The 23,806-nt window shown below is 36.7% G+C and overlaps 1 protein-coding gene across 1 annotated transcript in view; it reads right to left on the reverse strand.

Moving 5' to 3' along the window:
- The window catches only part of DMD (dystrophin), a 2,084,073-nt gene that overhangs the window by 1,273,774 nt on the left and 786,493 nt on the right, over window positions 1-23,806 (reverse strand). Inside the window, 3 exon segments of the mRNA NM_001003343.1 lie at window positions 12,822-12,971; window positions 14,995-15,129; window positions 22,367-22,549. Of these exon segments, the coding sequence (NP_001003343.1) occupies window positions 12,822-12,971; window positions 14,995-15,129; window positions 22,367-22,549 (468 nt within the window).

The raw sequence follows: 23,806 nt of genomic DNA on the forward strand, positions 1-23,806 counted from the left end.
AAAAAAACTGTCAGAACTAAAAATGAATTCAGTAAAGTTTCTAGATACAAAATCAATACATATAAATATGCTGCATTTCTATACAGTAATAACAAATTATCAAAAAAAAGAATAAAACAATCTCATTTACAATTATATCAAATAAAGGTAAAATACTTAGGAATAAATTTAACCAAGGAGGTAAAAGAGCTATATTCTGAAAACTGTCCAACATTGATGAAAAAACTGAAGAAGACAAATGAAAGATAGTCCATGCTCATGGATGGGAAGAATTAATACTGTTAAAATGTCCATATTGCCCAAAGCAATCTACAGATTCAGTGCAATCTTCATCTAAATTCCAATGGCATTTTTCACAGAACTAGAACAAACAATCCTAAAATTTGTATGGATCCACAAGAGATCCCAAATAGCTAAAGCCCTATGGAGAAAGAACAAAGCTGAAGGCATCACACTCCCCAATTTCACACTATATTACAAAATTATAATAATCAAAATAGTATGGTTTTGGCATAAAAACAGACATAAGATCAATAGAACAGCATAGAGAGTCCAAAAATAAACTCACTCACACATATATGATCAATTAACTTATAACAAAGGAGTCAAGAATAAACAATGGGGAAAGGACACTCTTTTCAAGAAATAGTGTTATGAAAACTGGACAGCCATAGGCAAGAAGAAGAAGGAGGAGGAGGAGAAGTGGAAGAAGAAGAAGAGGAAGAAAGAGGAGGAGGAGGAAGAGGAGGAGAAAGAGAGTGGATTCGATCTTACACCACACAGAAAAATTAGCTTAAAATGAATTAGAATTGATTGTAAGACACAAATCATAAAACTCTTAGAAGAAAACAAATGCTAAGCTCCTTGATATCTTGGTGATGATTTTTTTTTGCATTTGACTTCAAAAGCAAAGGCACCAGAAGCTAAAATAAATAAGTGGGACTACATCAAATCAAAAAGCTTCTACACAGCAAAACAAATTAACAACATAATGAAAAACAACCTACTGAATGAGGGAATATATTTGCAAATCATATATCTGATAAGGAGTTAATATCCAAAATATATAAATAACTCATACAGAATTGCCAAAAAAAATCTGAATAAAAAAGGGACAGAAAATCCATATAGACCTTTTTCCAAAGAAGATATACAGGCAGCTAACAGTCACATGTAAAGACATTCAACATCACTAATCAAAGGGAAACACAAATCAAAACCACAATGAGATATCACCTGATACTGCTTAGAATGGCTATTATCAAAAAAGCAAGAAGTAACAAGTGTTGGTGAGGAAGCCCTTGTGCACCACTGGTGGAAAAGTAAATTGGTACGACCAGTATGGAAAACAGCATGCAGTTTCCTCAAAAACTTAAAAATGGAAGTACCATATGATTCAGCAAATCCACTTCTAGGTACTTATCCAAAGAAAATGAAAACACAAATTCCAAAAGATATATGCACCTCTGTGTTCATTGCAACATTATTTACAACAGCCAAGATATGGAAATAATGTCCATTGATGGAAAAATAGATAAAGAAAATGTGATATATCTCATAAACAAATGTGATATGTAATGTGATATACATTATATTATATATAATGGAATACTACTCAGCCATAAAAAAGAATGAAATATTGCCGTTTGCAATGACATAAATGGAGCTAGAGTATATACTGCTAAGTGATGTGAGTCAGAGGAAGACAAATACCATGATTTCACTTACATGTAGAATCTAAAAAACATACACGCACAACAACAACAACAACAACAACAAAATGAAGCAGAACGAAAGGAAACAAATACATAGAACATAATAGGGGTTGCCAGAGGGGAGGGGAGTTGGGAGTGAGCAAAATGGGTAAAGGGAGTCAAGAGGTACAGACTTACAGTTATAAAATAAATAAGTCATGCGGATGTAATATACATGTTAACTATAGTCAATAATAGCGTAGTATGTATTTGAAAGGTTTTAACAGAGTAAATTTTAAAAGTTTGCATCACAAGAAAAAAATGTAACTTTGTACGGTAGTGATGGTAACTAGACTTGTGCTGATCACAGTGTATACAATATCAAATCATTATGTTGTATACCTGAAGCTTATATAATGTCTTATGCCAATTATTCCTCAATAAAAAACGTCTAATGTCAGTCTAGGTTTCATTCCTTCATAGGAGATCTGTCTCACTTATTATCTTGTGGGTTATTTTATTGTGAGCTGAAATTTCACTAAATTTCATCTGTGAGGGATCCCTGGGTGGCACAGCGGTTTAGCACCTGCCTTTGGCCCAGGTCGCGATCCTGGAGACCCGGGATCGAATCCCAAGTTGGGCTCCCGGTGCATGGAGCCTGCTTCTCTCTCTGCCTCTCTCTCTCTCTCTCTCTCTCTCTCTCTCTCTGTGACTATCATAAATAAATAAAAATTTAAAAAAAAATTTCATCTGTGAGAATACTAAGGGTATTTTTCCTTGTAAAGGATTTGGATTTGCTTCTGACCATGTTAGGCTGCTAACAACCTAGAGCCACTTTACCTTAATCTCTTGTCTTGGGGATTCCTTGACCCTTACTGATAATATACACTCAAGTAATAGGCTTATCATTACAAATTTTCAGATGAAATGAATATGATTATTTTTACTATTACTTTTACACTCAGTGGGAAGGGAAACAGATCTAGTTTTATATTGGTACCTTCTACAGAAAGACAGAATACTCCCACCCATCATTTCACTGAAGATGTAATAGCTAATATTTATTGAGCAACTTTAAGTAGGTTTGTACAGAATCTCTGTTCAGCTCCCCAATTCAGCTTGAGCCTGAAACTCAGCTTTCTCTTCAAACAAAGAGAATTTTGGCCTAATTTGCTAAGAATATGGGTTGCTACTATTAGTTTTTAACAATAGGGTAATGCGATGATGGTCAGTCCTGATAGTTGCATTACTTAAATGGCTTCCATTTCATCCCCTCCATTATTTTCTTTTATTTTTTTGGTCCTGACCTATAAAGGCTAACTCACCCTTCCTTGTAAGAGGAAAAAAAAAAACATTTAAAAGTATATTGATTGGAAAATTCCCAGCATCTTGATGTTTTGCAGAAGGCATTTTAGGATACTTAGTCAGTCTCATCCATGGAAATGGAAGTTTGCTTCATTTCAACATCTGTGAAGTAAGCTCACCAAATCTACCTCATAAAACTAATGCAGGGGATTAAGTTTTATACTGTTTATCATTGCTTAGCACAAGGAACAACGTAAAAATGTACTCCATAAATATTAGCTATTACTATTATCATAGGGTGATATTTTCTAAGAAGTAAACATACTGAAAAAATCATAAAGCATATACTTTTGTTAGACAAATGGTTTTCTGATAAAACTTTGACCTTGTGACTGCTATACTGTCACTTATTTTCCTGGACTGCTTTACAGTTCTTTTTAAATGAATATTTGTCTATTCTGGTCTATCTGTGCCCAGGTAGATGTGACACTGAGTGAACAATTCAAAGTCATAATTACCTAGAAGAATTAATTGGTCCCTCAAGCTGCCTATCATTAAAGTCACTATGAAAGCACAATTAACTAGTTCAGATTTTGCCTCTTTTACTCTGTTATTTAATGTCAGGTGAAAGAATTTACAGATGCCTTTGAAAAGGACAGAAGTTGGGGTGTTAATAATTTACAAGAAGGATGAAATAATCACTAATCAAGAGAACTGGTGAAGACTTTGGACTTCTAAATGTGTGATTTTAATATTTAAGACTCTAAGATGATTTTTAAAAGCCATCCCTAATACTTTTAAGCTCATGCTGAAAGCTTTCCTTAGAAATTGGGAAACCAGAAAATTGCAATATTCACTTCTTACCAGGCAGCTTTTATTGTTAATATAAGGAAAAGATCAGTGAGATTGGAAGTACTGTGGTCAAATGGTCATGCACCCAGGCTCAAGTGCAAGGGGACTTGAATCTGAATGCTTAATAGATGCTTACTATCTCTGTGGCCTTTGGTACCCTTTGCATTTTTGTAAAACAGACTGTGAAAGATCTTAAAACACAGGGCTATTGTGACAACAAAATGAAAAACTGCATGCTGAACACTTAGAGCAGTGACTGGGCTTTTGGAACCATTAGACCATTAGTGCTATTATTGTGTGTTTTGCTATATCACTAACAAATCTTCAGTAGCCTGGTTAGTCTGGAATAAGTTGTAAAAGTCAGATGATTTGGTGTGATTTTTGGAGCTGTTTCCTGGTTTGCTCACCATCTCCCAAATAATTACTATGAGTAAAAAATAAAGTGCCACATGATTATGAAGAGGGAACGACGCCTTTTCAAGGAATGGAAATAACTTATTACATAACTGAATGAAAACTCACACTCTGAAATTAGGAATGGGATCTGGCATATTTCTTTTAAATGTTCATAGGCAATAAAAACTCTGGCTATTTGATTGATTTATCAGGCAACTGAATGTTACCTTTGCTCTGCATAATTGCAGATATAAGAAACATTAGGTGGGTAATAAAAAAAAAAACCCACAAACCTCTGACATAGGCATTTAATTGAGAAAAAATGGGCTAAGGCTCATCTTTAAGTGAAAGGGCACTTTGTTTATTAATGAAAAAACTGTTTTTCTTTAGCCAACAACAACAACAAAAAAAATCAAGGATCTTAGGGGAAAGGCTCCCAGTGATTCCCCATTGAGAATTATATTTGCTGTGGGTTTTTCGTAGATGGCTTTTAAGATGCTTAACAATGTTCCCTCTATCCCTACACTCTGAAGAGTTTTGATCAGGAATGGATGCTGTATTTTGTCAAATGCTTTCTCTGCATCTAATGAGAGGATCATATGGTTCTTGGTTTTTCTCTTGCTGATATGATGAATCACATTGATTGTTTTACGAGTGTTGAACCAGCCTTGTGTCCCGGGAATAAATCCTACTTGGTCATGGTGAATAATTTTCTTAATGTACTGTTGGATCCTATTGGCTAGTATCTTGTTGAGAATTTTTGCATCCACGTTCATCAGGGATATTGGTCTATAATTCTCCTTTTTGGTGGGGTCTTTGTCTGGTTTTGGAATTAAGGTGATGCTGGCCATCAAAATCCTAGAGGAGAACACAGGCAACACCCTTTTTGAACTCGGCCACAGTAACTTCTTGCAAGATACATCCACGAAGGCAAAAGAAACAAAAGCAAAAATGAACTATTGGGACTTCATCAAGATAAGAAGCTTTTGCACAGCAAAGGATACAGTCAACAAAACTCAAAGACAACCTACAGAATGGAAGATATACAGAAGATATTTGCAAATGACGAATCAGATAAAGGGCTAGTGTCCAAGATCTATAAAGAACTTATTAAACTCAACATCAAAGAAACAAACAATCCAACCATGAAATGGGCAAAAGACAGGAAAAGAAATCTCACAGAGGAAGACATAGACATGGCCAACACGCACATGAGAAAATGCTCCGCATCACTTGCCATCAGGGAAATACAAATCAAAACCACAAAGAGATACCACCTCACACCAGTGAGAATGGGGAAAATTAACAAGGCAGGAAACCATAAATGTTGGAGAGGATGCGGAGAAAAGGGAACCCTCTTACACTGTTGGTGGGAATGTGAAATGGTGCAGCCACTCTGGAAAACTGTGTGGAGGTTCCTCAAAGAGTTAAAAATAGATCTGCCCTATGACCCAGCAATTGCACTGCTGGGGATTTACCCCAAAGATTCAGGTGCAATGAAACGCCGGGACACCTGCACCCCGATGTTTCTAGCAGCAATGTCCACAATAGCCAAACTGTGGAAGGAGCCTCGGTGTCCACTGAAAGATGAATGGATAAAGAAGATGTGGTTTACGTATACAATGGAATATTACTCAGCCATTAGAAACAACAAATACCCACCATTTGCTTCGACGTGGATGGAACTGGAGGGTATTATGCTGAGTGAACTAAGTCAATCGTAGAAGGACAAACATTATATGGCCTCATTCATTTGGGGAATATAAATAATAGTGAAAGGGAATAGAAGGGAAGGGAGAAGAAACGTGTGGGAAATATCAGAAAGGGAGACAGAACATGAAGACTCCTAACTCTGGGAAATGAACTAGGGGTGGTGGAAGGGGAGGAGGGCGGGGGGTGGGGTGACTGGGTGTCAGACACTGAGGGGGACACTTGATGGGATGAGCACTGGGTGTTATTCTGTATGTTGGCAAATTGAACACCAATAAAAAATAAATGTATTATTTAAAAAATCAAAGAAATTACGGTTTGAAACAACTTTAGAATTTTTCACAATAACAATGTAATGCACAATGGACGTTTTGGAAAATAAATCAATTTAAAAATGGTTACTGTAATCATTTTATTTCCTCAGCCCCTTAGATAATTTATCCCAAGGCTCCCTCTACACTGCATCAAAACATCAGTCTTCTCAACTAAAAATCCAATGGGTACACCCAAATGATTAATTTAGCTAACAAATTATTAGATGTTGTTCTGTTACCTAGTAGTTTGTAAATGATCAAAGAATCCAGAAAGTACCCTGAGAAATAGGAAAAGTCTGTTACTAACCATCCTTTTACCTCAACATCATATCTTTAAAGCCACACCAGATCCCTAAAGACTAGCACCGTGGAATGTGAGAAAGATATTATCTCCTACATATATGGCTTTTATCAAAGTTCTAAAGCACCAAATATGTTTTTTCCCCATTGCCAAATTACTCTCAGGTTATTATTGGCTAGATCTTTCATATAAGCACAGTCAGGACTGATAGCAGTTTCAAGTTTATTTATTTCAAGTTATTTATTGTTACTGTAACATTCTGCCTAATTGACTATTGAAATAGTGGAAACCTTCCAATTTAAGGTTTAGAGGATGACAAAAAAAAAAGTCCTCTTCTCAGTCTTCTGCACTTCTCTAAACAATGGAGTTGTGTGCATTTCTTTGTTTTTAATATTGGGATATATATATTTGTTTCTTTTTCCTGCCCTGAGTGGGATGCACACAGAGACACTCAAACACACAAAAAAAATATGTACACACCGCTTTGAGGATAGGTACTAAACTACACAACCTAGGAAAAATAAAATGCCAATCATTTATTGACTGTGTACTATGCTCTTAGCACTATAGTTAGCACTTTCTATGCAGTATTTTATATTTTGCTCAGGAGATCCCTATGAAACAGGAGCCATTATCACAGGTGAGGATGTGGGAACTTGAAAATATTATCCAAGGGCACAGAGTCAATGAGTTGTGGAGGGACATGCCAGTTACGAACTTACTGCCTCTGAACACTGACCTGCTTATGCTACTCTCTTTGCCAGCTGGTATGATGCTAAACTTTGTCAGTATTGGGCATTGGAGTGACAGCAGGGGAAGTAAAGAGTCCTCCCCTTTCAGGTGTGTTTGTACTTCTTTCTTGCACCTGCCACTCTGGGTTGACCTGTAGGATGCCTGGTGGAGCTCACCTCCTTCATTTCCAACTCTTCTATAAATTTTAGCAGCACCCTCTATGCATGTCTCCTGCCAAGTTCTGTGGGTGCCCCAGTGGCAAGTTCATTTTGGGGGGGCAAACCCATGGGCAGCTTCCTGATGCCCAATCTGGTTTCCCTCAGTTCAATAGCACCAGCCACAGGTAGCTTTCTAGCAGGTGCAACAGGCCCACCATCCGGCTTCCCAGCAATTCAAGAGCATCCCCCACAGGCTACTTCCCTATGAATTTTGTCAACACGCCACTCCAAGATTCTGTTGGCACAAGCTTCAGTCCACTCTCTGACTAGGTACTAGCCCTAGTGAGGCCAACTCACAGCATTTCTTTGCCACCTCTTGGGCTGGAGTCACATTCTTGCCCAACAGGTTTGAATCCCAGCCTTGGGTAAAAGCTCCTTGCTTTCCAAGTCAGTCCCTTGGGTACTATCCCTCAGCCCTGGGGTATTCTTTTTGAGTTCTCTTCTATTTTCTCTTAAATTAATTCCTAGCAGATAGTTAATACTTATTTGTGTTAAACCTTCCCTGGTCAAGTCACCGTGTAGTTTCTGTGACCTGTCTAACCCTGATTAATACAAGGGGCTATTCCAATCCAAGGTCTTCTGATTGTATAGTCAATGCTTTAACAACTCAATTTGGATATATTGGAGTAGGTGTTTAATCAAGGTCTGTTTTTGAGTTGAGTTTTTATTTATTTGCGGAAAATGCCTGGTTCCACATCAAAGAACTTTGCAATATAAGAACATAAATAGATTTTATGTTACTAAAGGTTTGCAAGAATATTACATAAATGAGGCTGATGCCAAGGTCAGGTTAGAGAGTGATGGGTTCCTAAGAACAGAATAGATAGACTCTGCACATTGTTAAAGATTGAAATGTGGGCCTTTTCACAGTTTAGCCAATGTCGGTTTTACAATGTGACTTTTGATTTTTTGCTTTAACTGCAATTTCTAACCTGACACTAACATTCTAATATAAATAAGAGCACACTCCAATTCCCTAACAAAATCCAAATTTAGGGGCACCTGGTAGGTCACTGGTTGAGCGTCTGCCTTTGGCTTGGGTTGTAATCCTGGGGTCCTGGATTTGAGTCTGGGGTCCTGGATTTGAGTCCCACATTGGGCTCCCCGTGGGGAGCCTGCTTCTCCCTCTGCCTATGTCTCTGCCTCTCTCTCTGTATCTCTCATGAACAAACAACAACAACAAAAATCCAAACTTAAATGAACTTGGAATCAGTTGCCATCTACAAGTAACTATTTTTACTCTGATAACAGTGTAACAAGAGTGAGAGGCCAAAAGACCATTAGGAATCCCCTTTCCCATCTCCAGTCCTTCACACTGATATGAGTAGAGAGTGACTAAAGTGTTTGGGAAAGACAGTGGCAGTATTCAGAATTGTTTGGAAGATCCCTTCAGTAACCTCTACATTGACCTTCCCCACCATCACTTACTCGTCTTCAGGATCTGAGGGCGGGTAGGCTCTCCTACTCTAGACTTCTTTCCAATTTACAGACATGATCAAACATCCCCCCAACTTAAATAACAAAAGGTTTCCTACATACCCTCCTAGCTACCATCCCTCTCAGGATCTTTCTTTCTCTACACAGCCAAGCTCCTTAGAAGCATAGTGCAAACTTGCTTTCCTCCTTCCTCTTCCCTAGTATCTTCAATAATGCCCAGCACTGTTCTCTCTATCTCCAGGGAACTCCATCAAAACTGATCTGGGAAATGTTATGAATGATCTCCCATTTTTTCAATGCTGTCTTCATCTTACCAGGCCTCTCTAGTGTATCTGACATTTTTTTCATGACTTCTCTTTATAAACTGAGATCTCCTAAGCACCCTGCTTTTAACTTGAGTCTCCTTATACCTCTGTGACCATTTATTCTTTTTTTTTTTTTTTTAATTTTTTTATTTATTTATGATAGTCACACAGAGAGAGGAGAGAGGCTGAGACACAGGCAGAGGGAGAAGCAGGCTCCATGCACTGGAGCCCGACGTGGGATTCGATCCCGAGTCTCCAGGATCGCGCCCTGGGCCAAAGGCAGGCGCCAAACCGCTGCGCCACCCAGGGATCCCTGTGACCATTTATTCTTATTTCCTTCATAAACACTATCTCTTCTGCTTTACATTTGATTTTGATTTTTTTAAATATTTATTTATTTATGAGAGAGGGAGGAGAGAAAGAGAGAGAGAGAGAGAAGCAGAGGGAGAGGGACAAATGGACTCTGCACTGAGCAGGAAGCCTGACGTGGGGCTCCATCCCAAGACCCTGAGATCATGATCTCAGCCAAAGGCAGACACTTAACTGACTAAGCCACCCAGGTGCCCCTGCCTAACCCTTGATTTTATGTATAATTCCTAAATTCTGTCCAGGATTGATTTTCTTTTGATTTACCTGGATGATGTCATAAATGTTAAAGTTTTAACTAGCATTTGGCCTAGTAAATCCCACATCTGTATAATCAATCTGGATCATTCTAACTTTAGGGCTGTGTATCTCTCTTTTACTGAATTATGGAACATCCCTGGTACACACTCCATAAGTACTTTAGGAGATCTTGTTGATACCCTACCATATAACCCCTTAACCTCAATGGCTCTGAGTTCACCGGAAGCTATGATGGCCAGTTTCTGCAAGCACTGCTACACTATCACCTTAAGTACCCACATTTCTTTTTTTTTTAAGATTTTATTTATTTACTAATGAGAGAGACAGACAGAGAGAGAGGCAGAGGCACAGGCAGAGGGAGAAACAGGCTCCATGCAGGGAGCCTGACGCAGGACTCCATCCCAGGTCTCCAGGATCACGCCCTGGGCTGAAGGCCGCACTAAACCGCTGAGCCACCCGGGCTGCCCAGTACCCACATTTCTTAATTTGATTGCCCTCGAGAGACCAGAAGTGAGGGATTTTCTGCACCCAAGGGCAATCCTCAAACAAAAACAGAGGAAAATGGGTGGATAAGCACTTCAGTTTCCATCAGCTCAGTGGGACAATTCTGAGTGTGCTCTGTGACACTGGCATTATACATGATTTCTGTAAAGCTCCTAGTAGGACCAGCACTGTCACTCACAGTGGGAACTGACTGATAAAAGTTTCCTTTATTAACCTTCCAAGCTTTCATTCCCCACTCTCCCCACTCCCTCACTCGTCCTTCTTGGTATTATCTCTCAAATTAACTACTAGTGCCTACGTCCTTGACTCAGGGGTAGCTTTTGGTTGGTATCAAACATAAGCAGGCACTTCAGGATCAATGGAGATAAAAAGTGACATGTGATTTTTCACCTCCAAACTTGCTTTTTTTCTTATTTTCTCAATTTTGTTTATGAAAAATAACAGCCATCCAGTCACTTGAATCAGAAACCTATATGCTCTTCTAGATTTTTTATTTTCACTGTACTATCACAACTGCCCTTGTCTTCAACTGAGCTAAAAATACCACTTCTTCCTTGGTCTCACTACCTGCGCATACCACCTACTCTCCACAGTCACTGCAGAAGTAATATAATCTTATTTTGGCACCTCTCTTCTCCTTCCCCCTTACATTTTTTTAAAGATTTATTTGAGAGAGAGAGAGAAAGAGAGAGAGAGAGAGAGAGAGAGAGAGAGAATGAGCAGGAAGGGCAGAGGGAGAGAGAATCTCAAGCAGATTCAACACTGAGTGCTAAGCCCAACACAGGGCTCGATCTCACAACCTGAGCCAAAACCAAGAATCAGATGCTCAATTGACTCTACCACCCAGATGACCCTTCATTCTTACATTTTAAACCCTTTCAAAAAAAATAAATAATAAATAATTTTTTTAAAAAAAATGAATAAACCCTCATGGTTCGCTGGGTTTACAGTTATGGACCAGGCTGTCTGAGAAGCATTGAGCTCCCTCAGCAACCTTGCTGGTGCCTATTTACTCAGGTCTACCTTCAGACACTCTGCCAGCTGTACCTTACACTCGAGCAAAACCAAATGGCTTGCAGATATGCAGATATAACTAGCCTCATACTTCCAACTGCTTGCATGTGGAGGTCTACCTGTCTGGAACTTCCCTCCTACACCTGTCCATTTGGCTATCTCCTACTCTAGTTCACAGGGCTGCCTGTGCCAGCTCAGTCAGTAGAGCACACAGCTCTTGATCCCAGCATTGCGAGTTTGAGCCCCATGTTGGGTGTAGAGATCCTTGAAAAAACTTTTTAAATCCTAAAGAAAAAATAAAATAAAATGTTGCTCACAATGAATTTTCTCTAGGAAAGCTACCCCAGATGCCTTCCTCTGTTCACCACAAAGGGTGTGTGCCCTTTTTCTGTGTTCTCTAATCCTCTGTGATAACTTTTAACACAACTTTTGGCATCTTATAAGGATAGCATTTGTTTTTCTGTTCTGAACACACTAAGAAATCAGTGAATTTTTTCTTAACTACTCAGTGTCTATGAGTTCTGATGGAGAGGGAATTTTCAGACTTACCACCTAACCTTAGAACATTGTCTCAAATGTTACAGACACATTTAGTAAATGGATACAAAATTAAACTTCATTATAATCCATTTGTTCTTTTTGACAAGTAATCCATTCTTGATTTAGGAAAGTATATGCAAAACACTATTTGGGAGCAATATATGTCATTTTCTCAAGTTTGAAAACATTTAGAAAAACACATGGTGTAATTTTTATTTTTTTTTATTTATTTTTTTTGTTTTGTTTTTTGTTTTTTTTTTATTTTTTTTATTTTATTTATTTATTTATTTATTTATTTTTTGGTGTAATTTTTAAATATGAAAACTCCTCTGTTATATATGAATTAAAGCTCTTTAGTATGACATGGGAAGAATAAACAATATCTAGGGTACTAATAAAATCACACATATTACTGACAGGTTACACATGACCATAACATGTGTGTGCATGTGTTGAGAAGGACAGGGGGAGAGGGAGAAAGAGATGAGGATATCTAGACATCTAGATATCTTGTGTAGGGAAAAGAATTCTGTAGTCAGATAAGATCTGACTTTTGTTTTTTTTTTTCGTTTTTTTTAAGATCTGACTTTTGAATACAAGATTAACTACTGTTTGTGGACCTGAGCACATTACTATATTTGGTATGTCTTGGTTTCCTGGCAAAATCCACCTTTTTATAATGTTTTTGTAAGGTAAAATATTAGAAGACACATACAAATAATTTTTACCCTTATGAGGCTTGTAACAATTTTTAAAACCTGGAAGCCAAGCTAATATTTAAAGTATTCTTCATTTTATCTGAGAGGCCTAAAAGCATTTGCTAGATATTTATGCAAATCATTTCAACAGATTTTTCACTCTTATCATCATACCTCTTCATGGAGTTCTCTCCAACGAGAATTAAATGTCTCAAGCTCCTCATTGATCAGTTCATCCATGACTCCACCATCTGTCAAGGTCTGTGCCAATATGCGAATCTGATTCGGGTTATCCTCTGAATGTTGCATCAAATTTTCAAGCGACTGAAACACATTTGTAATAATTACTATTTCCCTTCTTTTCCTAAATATACTGAATGAACAAATGCTCAGTATCTTCCTATTTACATACCATTAATTTAAAAAACAATTTAAAACAATACCTAATTGGGGTGATAAAACAGGAAAGACCATCGTTACTTAAAAAATATAATATTTGTGCATTTATATCTTCATGAGCTTTTGGCAGGATGGCGGACTGGGGCACTTTAAAAATTATCCACAGCCACCTTTTTCTTTGATGTCCTCTAGTCTTAAACCTGGGAAGGTAAAATACTCAATTTCTTCACTTCTCTTATAGCTAGTGATGGCTAAGTAACATGATTCCGAACAATATACAGAGGTAGAAGTTCAAGAGCAGAGTTTCCCTTCCCAAATTTTTTTTTTTTAAAGTACAACCTCCAGAAGAAATTCCTTTGCCCTTCATACTTTTTACACACATACACACACACACACACACACACAGAGATTTTAAGTGGAACAGCCATTTTTTGGATGGAAAAATGATAAAAGATGAGAATGAAGTCCTTTAATCCAATCATTTAATAGGCCTTTGTTCTGGCCACCATCCTACTAATGTACTGCATGTGCTTCATCTTTTCTTGGAAGATGCATCACATTGCTGATTCACAAGGAATACTTGGTCAGTTAACACCTCTGATTAGCACAAGGCCAATATCACAGTCCACTTGAGACTAGTCTCATTGTTCTTTGATACCTCTTCAGGTTTTACAATAAGGAAGTTAGATATATGATGTTTAGGTTTCTGATGTAACATTCTAGAATTGCAATACTATCAAAAGAAATCTTTTACCTTTTGTTCACATCTTAATTTATATACCTTATTACAGCCCATTTACACAGGGGTTGCATTGCAAATGACCCTATATACAATATATATGGCAAAACTACGTATTCATTATACATAATGGGTTAGCCAAAAGTACAATAAAATGCATAGAAAGGAAATGACTATTATTAGAAGTTCACATAAATCGACATTTATACCTGCCAATTCCTTCAAATTTTACTTTTTAAATGTCTTCAAGATAAAACTTGAAAATGTACTAACATTCTGTAGTACTAAAATGTATGAACATTTTAAAGACATATTCCTAACATCAGAGCATGTGCATTTAATACTTCATGACATTTTGTAAGGTTTAAATGCATGCTTTTAAATAACTTAAAAGTAGGTTTCAGTTCAACAAATGTAGCTTTTAAACTGGAAATAATGTTTTATTATTTTTTTAATTTTTATTTATTTATGATAGGCACACAGTGAGAGAGAGAGAGGCAGAGACAGGCAGAGGGAGAAGCAGGCTCCACGCACCAGGAGCCCGACGTGGGATTCGATCCCGGGTCTCCAGGATCGCGCCCTGGGCCAAAGGCAGGCGCCAAACCACTGCGCCACCCAGGGATCCCGGAAATAATGTTTTATATGACCATCCTGTTTAGCTCTACTCTGATGGAGCAAAACAGTACATTTGCAGTCTGTGTGGGTCTGTGGTAGATTTAGAGAGGTAAAGAAAAGTGTCAACATAGAACTTTATAACACAGAAAAAGGCAAGGATGCCTGGGTGACTCAGTGGTTGAGCATCTGTCTTCGGCTCAGGATGTAATCCCAGAGTTCCAGGATCGAGTCCCGCATGGGGCTCCTGCATGGAGCCTGCTTCTCCTCCTTCTGCCTCTGCTTGTCTCTCTCTCTCTCTCTCTCTCTCTCTCTCTCTGTGTGTATGTATCTCTCATGAATAAATAAATAAAATCTCTTAAAAAAGAAAAGAAAAGAAAAAAGCAGATGTCCTCTGGAAAAGGTTATTTAAATCTTCTTCAAAACCTTGAGGCTGAAAGGTTTACAGAAGAAACAAAGGCTTCATCCAAATAACCAGTGTCAAGGAAGGCAAAGCTACTACACTATCTGTACTGTTTCCTTTGCAGTTCTCTTCTACTTGGTCCTGGGTGTCCACTGCATATGAATTATTATCATTTTGATTAATTCACAACTTACATCAAGCACCTCGGCGATTTCCTCAGCTCCCCCAGAAATATTTTCAGTGGTTTTAAGCTTGACTTCTACTTCACTTAGCCACTTGTTTGCCTTCTCCAAGTAGGACAATAACTCATGCCAGCACGCCCAAACTTCCTAAGAAAGAAATACATATCACAGATGAAATGTGTGATGGAGAAGTGACTGTGAGCTTTTGGAATTTTCATTTTTAAAGCTTTGAAAATAGAACAGGTTTATTTTATATTGCTCACCTTTCCTTTGCAGTAGATATTTAAAAATGCAACTAGTCATGTTGATCAGCTATTATGTTTATAATTACTAATCATCAAGGAAATATTTTATGACAAAAATTAATTAAAGAGTCAGGGATTTTACTGTTTTAAATAAAAATGCATCAACATTATAGTCTAGAAAATAAAAAATAAAAGCATACATAAAAATGCAAAATGCATATATATATATATATATATATATATATATATATATAACATCTCAAAACATTATCCATGACCACTTTTCTGTGAGTTCCTTTAAACTTCCTTCCTTTCAGGGCAGCCCTGGTGGCTCAGCATTTTAGTGTCGCCTTCAGCTCAGGGCCTGATCCTGGAAACCTAGGATCGAGTCCCACATCAGGCTCCCTGTGTGGAGCCTGCTTCTCTCTCTGTCTGTGTCTCTGCCTCTCTTTCTCTCTCTCTGTGTCTCTCATGAATAAATAAATAAAAAAACTTAGAAAAATAAACTTCATTCCATATGTAATTTGATAGCTAACATTAAAGTACAGATTTAGCTCCAGTGCCCTTTTCACTAAATCTTACATCATACAATTTTTCTGCATTACTCAGAACACATATATTTAATGAAAACCTAAAGTTTAAGTGGCTGTATTTTTGTTTTCTTAATAATCAAAACTTATTGGGTAGTTAGACTATTTTTCGTTTTGTTCACTATTATAAATGTAGTGAACATCAATATGAATATGGATTTCCCCATTATTTCAAATTATTTCCTTGAAGTGTATTAAGAGGAGTATATAACTAATAACTATTTCAAGGATGCTATTTGATATGTATTGAAAAATGATTACTGTAATACACAAAATAAAGCAAAACTTTAAGACCGCAACCAGAAAATACAGAAGAGTGTTTTATAACCTTGGAATGGAAAAGGATATCTTAAATAAGACATTTTATAAAAATAAAACAAAACAAAAAACAAAACAAAAAAAGAATGCATTTGATTACAATAGAATTAAACTCTTCTATTTATCAAAAGGCACCATAAAGAAATTGAAAACCAGCCTCAAACTTGAAGTAAACAATTGCAAAATTTGTAACAGATGAGTAAGAACGGAATGCCATCAAGTCAATTAAAAGGTGAAGAGACTTCCCAACAGAAAATGAAAGGAAAACCTAAACCAGCATTTCAAAGAAAAAGATATATATGCATATCAAAAAAATATATGAAAATATGTTCAACCCCATTAGCAGTCAGGGGAATGTAAGTGAAGATTACAACACGATATTTATACCACGTTGACCAACAGAAATGAGAAATCTGACAGCTGTAAGTGTAAGAGAAGATACACATTAACGAAAACTTGTATTTATTGCTGGTTGGTAATATTAGAATGGCCATTCTGGAAAACAATCTCTCATTCTTAGTCAGGTGAATATTCACATACCCGACAATCCAGCCACTTCACTTTTACATACATATCCCCAGAGAAATTCCTTTGTGTGGACAACAAAGACAGTTCAGAGGTTGTTCATTTCAGCACTTTTTGTAATAACCAAAATTTGGAAAACAATCTTATGTCTGCTAACAGGAGAATGTATAAATACATTGTACACATTTGAACAGAGAATACAGAAGTAAAAATGAAAATTTCATTACACAGAACAACATGGATGAGTCTCAGACACAAAAATGTCAGGCAAAATGGGCACATCCTAGAAAATAAATATTATAGGATATGATTTTTTTTGTAATTCTTGAAACAAGCAAAATTGAGCAACACATTATTTAGGTGTTCATATGAGTGTGATAAAACATTTTTAAGGCAAAGAAATAGTAAAGGTGAATTCCTGGATTATGGTTATGTCTATTGGGTAAAAAGCAAGAAGATGCAGTAGAGGACAAGAAGACAAAAATGATCATTTTCCATTAGATTTGAGATTGCAAATATTGGACAAACCTATAAATACCGTAGTACAACCACTACTCCCTGCAACTACCACCTCGGCGCCACCAAAAATAAAGCCAAAGAAGGAAGTTTTATTTTAGGAGAAACCAAAAATTCGATCAGATTTCCCATATTTTCACTTTGCTTATACCCCTTGCAAATGATGAAGGACATTCCCTCTCTACTTGATGAAAAGTGGCAGTCTAACCTGTATCACCACATACAAAGACTTGCTTGGTATTTTATGTACAGTTTATTACAGAAAGTGAAATTATGTATTTTGCTTTAAAAAGTGATAGAAATCTTAAATCTGGGTCATTTCCAGCTCCTGCTGGACTACAGACTGTCTTACTTCTGGGCAAAGATCCCAGTGGGAAAATATAAATATCTCCTTAAATACCCGAGGGTACTTTAGAGCTTTGAAAATAAGGAGATGTGATTGGTAATGTGTCTTATTAACTTTGGTGCAGATTGAGGTAATGAACTACCTTGCTGATTTAACCATCAAGATGGATGGCCTCTTCTGTCCCAAACGCATCTGAAGGACACAGCTGGAGAGGCTGAATGTACTGGCTTTACAAGTCACCTTTGCAAAATAAAATGTAGTCTTGCAGCCTAAATTGGAGCTAAAAGCCACTCAGAATAACTGTTAAGCTTAACACTTGGAAATCACAGAATTCACAGTGGCTTTGAAGAAATTACAAATGAAAAAGGAAACTTCCATTTAAAATGGTAAATGGAGCTTATGTGGTTATCTCCCCCACCCCCTGCTTTCATGATACTGAAATGCTGGGTAAAATATTAAGGAAAACATTTAAGTTCATGGCTGCTCTGTGAAATATGAAAATCCTCCCATAGCAGAAACAAAGAGGGAAGTCAAGTGCATGCAGAGGTTGGGAGGCCAAGTTTAACAAAATACTGGCATATCAGAACACAGTATATTATATAAAAGCTAGGGTATTCGACACTAACTTGGGATGAGAAAAGGGGCACTGGTCTCACATATTCCAGGGAAATGTAAGAGCATAAAGCTGTGTGCTACTGATCCTGGAAACAAAATTATAAAATCCCCACCCCAAAAAATTAAAAAATAAATAAATAAAATAAAATAAAATAATAAAATAAAATAAAATAAAATAAATAAAATAAAATAAAAAATAAAAAATAAAAAATAAAAAATAAAATAAAATAAAATAAAAATAAATAAAAAATAAAATCCCCACCCACTGGAGTAAAAGGGATTAGCAAAGAAGATGAGAATCATTTGGATTTTAGTTGAGAAATAAGGATTCACCCAAAGAAACTGAAATCTAAGTTTATATTACACAAGAGAGTAGAACATAACATTTCTAGAACTCTGGTAGGAACATTAAAAAAAAAAAAATACTCGTAAGGATCCTCTGGCAGCCCAGAGCAGAAAGGATTTCCAGTAAAAAACAATTCTGACTACAAGTGAGCTCAAAACCAAAAAAAAAATATAATCCATGTTTGGAAATTTGCTGCCATTTGAGGCAGTGAGTAGTTTTAATGAATGGTAAAATTTGCAACTTATAATCTAAAGATGACACAACTGTAAGAAATTTTATAATAAATAACTTTAGCCTGGTATTAAAAGTTGCCAGTAAGATCTTCTTTCTTGAGACAGGCAACTAGAGTTCATACTTAAGAAATATTCATTTGGGGAATATAAAAAATAGTGAAAGGGAATAAAGGGGAAAGGAGAAAAAATAAGTGGGAAATGTCAGAGAGGGAGACAGAACCTGAGAGACTCCTAACTTGGGGAAACGAACTAGGGGTGGTGGAAGGGGAGGTGGGCGGGGTGTGGGGGTGACTGGGTGACAGGCACTGAGGGGGGCACTTGATGGGATGAGCACTGGGTGTTATTCTATATGTTGGCAAATTGAACACCAATAAAAAATAAATTTATAAAAGAAAAGAAAAGAAAAAGAAAAGAAAAGAAAAGAAAAGAAAAGAAAAGAAAAGAAAAGAAAAGAAAAGAAAGAAAGAAAGAAAGAAAGAAAGAAAGAAAGAAAGAAAGAAAGAAAGAAAGAAACTAAAGGGTGGGCAGCCCGGGTGGCTCAGCGGTTTAGCACCGCCTTCAGCCCAGGGCATGATCCTGGTGACTGGGGATGAAGTCCCACTTTGGGCTTCCTGCATGGAGCCTGCTTCTCCCTCTGCCTCTCTCTCTGTGTCTCTCATGAATAAATAAATAAGATCTTTGAAAAAAAAAAAAGAAAAGAAACTAAAGGACTAGGTTCCTGATATTCTCTGTTAAAAAAAAAAAAAAACCTTCAGTCATATGTTTTAACAAGCTGTGGTTTAAACAGAGGGGGCTAATGGGGAGGCTGGTGGGGGGGATATGAAGAGAGAACTGAAAAGTGAGGTAATTTTTAAACATATTTTATCTTTTAAAGTAATCTCAACACCCAATGTGGGACTTGAACTTACAACGCCAAGATCAAGAGTTGCATGCTCTACAACTGAACCAGTGAGGTGCCCTTGATGCAATTTTTTTCTCATCTTTTTACTGTGGTGTTTAAGGGAAACCCATCTGGTCCCTTTTCTTTATAGGACCTAAAATAATATCGCTCATCAAATGGACAGGTACATTCAGAAAGAGTTGGTTGGCATGCATTCCCTACTGAGCTGCTGGTATGGCCAAAGAGGAAACAAGACAACTCTTCCAAGTTTCTGAGTGGTGAGAGTTTTGAAAGATGGGATCTGCCAGGGCTTGCTGGCTAAGCTGAAATGTGGTGGGGAAATAAGAAACCAGGGCATCATGGAACCATGGGTTTAAATGATGTAACTTTCAAGAGAATTTGGTTTAAGCCTACTGGCAAGAGTCAGCCTGAAATTTTGTTGAATACTCCAAGGTACCATGAATGAATAGATCTTTTTTGTTGCCGGGCGGGGGTGGGGTGGGGTAACAGTCTATATGAATAAGGATCCCCAGCAGACATCAAGTCTACAGAGAACATCAAGTCTACAGAGAACAAGTCCTCTAAGTGGTGATAACCTATAGAATCTGGTGACAACATACTCATCGTCACAGATGTCCATGCATGTTAATAAAAGGGTATAGCCACTGTGACCAACAAAGAAAAGGACATTGATGTGAAGAATGTATTTTCCACTCATTATCCTCCCTTCAATCAACACTATACAATCACTATCCAGGAACTGAGTGGGAGGAGGGGATGCTAAAAATCATTTTTTCTCACTCTCATCTTTGCATAAATCACTGAAGCCAGAGATTAATCTAAACTAATGGAAGATATTAACCAACTATGAGATCAAAATTTAAATAAGACTAAATTTTAAACTTAAAAGTGAATGAAGAGTCATGGGAACAGACTGCAAAACTGATTAAGAAGCCAACTACTAGGCAGAAAATGAGACTTGATATGGGTGCTTATAGTTATTGGAAAACCAGAACTTGCTCATGCTCATTACTCACTGAGACTTCTCAACAAAACAGTTGGCATAGGTTTAAATTGCTTAACAAAAGGAAGAAATAGAATTAATTATGCAAAAGCAGGAGATTACATAAAAAAGACAAATTTTCAAAATAACTAAGTAAAAATATTAAGAATTGGAAAATAAGGTCTTTGAAAAAATACAAAATCATATATACATGTGTATATAGGTAGATGTTGTACATAGAGATGAGTATATTTATACAGAAATAGTCAGTTGAAGAGATAATTTGAGAACTAGAAGACAAATTTCAGATAAATACATAGAATCCCATAGACAGACAGATATATAGAAAATATTAAAGGGAAGCCTTTATATAATAGCAAATGATGACAAATGGTAGCTACACTTGTAGTGAGCATAGCATAATGTATAGAGTTGTTTAATCACTATGCTGTACACTTGAAGCTAATGTAACATTATGTGTAAGCCATACTCAGAGAGAGAAAAAATTTGCTGTATCAGTGCTGGGAGCTACAGAAAATAAAACAAAGAATGGAAAAGAAAGGGTGAGATGACACCAAGTTCCACCAAGTCAGAACTAATTCACTATTAGATTACGTGAGGGAGGGACTTTTTGTAGATAGGAAATTGCTTTTTGACAATATTTAAATGAAACTCTTAAATATTTTCTTATGTTCTCAATTTCTTTACATCACTATTATCTTTGCTTCCTATTGCTCATGTTGTTCATGTAAAAGATAGGCCAGTCCATCAGAAACTGATTTTGGGATATGTTTTCTAAAGGAACCTTTTATTTTTATATTAATAGAATTTTCAAGACTATTGAGCTATCCCTCTATTTCTCATGTGCAATTACACTTACAACCTCTCTATCTGTATTGAAGTCATAAAGTCATACCATCCCTTTTTATTCCCTATCCACTGGTTTGGGATATATATGAATTCTTTATCAACTATGTTCATTGAGATGACTCAGTTCATGGAGGAGGGTGCATAATTTACAATCCAGCCAGTAAGCAGTATCTAGCAGCATTGGCTTATGGTGCTAGATAAAGTTTTGTGCTCCTTGACACAATCCTTAATTAGTAAATGGTATTTTCAAGTGAATTCTTTATCAACTATTTTCAGATAATCATAATCTAAGGAGTAAAACATGTAGAAAGGATAAAGCAGTACTTGAGATAATACATAAATACAATGTAAAATGTCCCCTTAAAAGTGCTAGACAACATGACTTGTGAAGAAACCTACAGTGCAGAGCGATTAGTAGAGACAATAATAATAAAACATACCTCGCCAAAAATACCTTTCTGATAAGATACTTAGGATTTTATGGACACTCAAATATATGAAAGAATAAAGACTAGTTTCTATAAATCTTGAGAAAACTGATGTATAACATTTTTGCGACCTAATAATAATGGTAACAAGAAGATTTAGAACTACTACTGCTCACATCTAGTGGGCACTAGGTGAAGTACTTTACATAGGATAGCTCATGTAATATTCTCAACACCCTATGAGACAGGTCATTTTTGTCTGTTTCATAGACAGGGAACTGATTTATACAATGGAAGCAACTGGCCCAAAGTCTCAAGCTTGTAAGTGCCTCTATGAAGAATGTGGGCCTAAGAGTTTTACAGCAGTGTTTCTGCTCTGAATCATTGTTTTATCATGTTTGAATTATTATGCTTCACATAGGATCATAAGTTTACACATAAGTAATAAAGATCAAGAAAAGCAACTGACTTCCAAGGTCTTGCATTTGCCATTGAGCCTGGTGCAGAGCCACTGGTAGTTGGTGGTGAGAGTGTCAAGTTCCTTTTTTAAGGCCTCTTGTGCTGCAGGTGGAGCCTGAGCTATGACACTATTGACGGACTCGGTTAGGAGTTTCACTTTTGCTTCTTTTTGCTGGGCCTCTTCTTTAGCTCTCTGAAAAATAGAGAATGCTCTCTTACTTGATAAGCAAGGCAATGGATTTATTTCCAAAATGCATTCCTAGATATCACATACTTTCTTCCCCACAAGATCCCTGTTAGGAGATTAAGAAAAAATAAATCCAATAGTGATTACAGTCACTTCCATAAATTTAGATTTAGTTAAAATTTGAAGTTAGAAGGAAAAAAAATTATCATCAGAATGTAGGATCCTCTTTAATCAGAGTGCTGGGCAAAGTAGTCAACATGTAGGTATATATTTGTGGTGTGCTCTCTCACCTTCTTTCATATACATGGTGTTTGTATGCATATATACACACATACATGCACACACATACATGAGACAAGCAAGAATCAAGTATTTCAATACTAACAAAAATATCCCATATTCTAGAATTGAAATCATTTCTAAATTACTCAAATAAATGATTAATATTGAAATTAGTACAGATACCATTATTTAAATCAAAAGATAATTAATATAGAAAAGTCTTATTAATGCTACATCCAGGGCCATGTTTTGAGAAAGAAAATTCTATTCAGTAACTGAACACATACAAGGGAGAGAGGAGAAGAGAAGCCCCTGAAATGAGGGACACCGTCCTGATACTCAGCTATGCCTTTGGTCTTCTTCCATGGACCATAAATTGTTTCACAGAATATCAACATCAGTCAAGGCTACTTTGTTACCATTGTGGATCATGACAACCATACCACTATACTCCATAATCACATTAGAATATATACAAAGCACAAACACTGTCCAAACTGTAAAATACCTAATACTTCCATGTCCCCATTAATATGAGTCTCTGCTGCTTCTTTATCAATTATACCTTCAGCCCCACTCTAGTCGTCCTTCCTTCTAGGACAGATTTATTAAGATATCCAATCGCAGAGTTATTCCCACTCATTGACAATATGCGATCCAAAGCAAAGCTCTTCAACTCTCCCTTAAATCATCTAACACAAACTCAGGTTCTTTCTAATATGCTCTAACTCATACAACCCACTGTTCCCCATTTATGTATTCTCTCTTGCTGCCAGAAGTACTAAACTCAACTCAACTTGTCCAACTATATGAATCTTGCTGGAGGTCTTTAGCTGGAGGGTATTTATACTTCTTAACTTTTGATGTGTTTGTGCATCTCTCTCTCTCTCTCTCTCTCTCTCTCTCTCTCTCTCTCTCTCACACACACACACACACACACACACACACATTCACAATATATCTTTCATTTGAGTTACTCCA

Source organism: Canis lupus, chromosome X (assembly GCF_011100685.1).
Source record: "Canis lupus familiaris isolate Mischka breed German Shepherd chromosome X, alternate assembly UU_Cfam_GSD_1.0, whole genome shotgun sequence".
NCBI classification, from domain to species: Eukaryota; Metazoa; Chordata; class Mammalia; order Carnivora; family Canidae; genus Canis; species Canis lupus.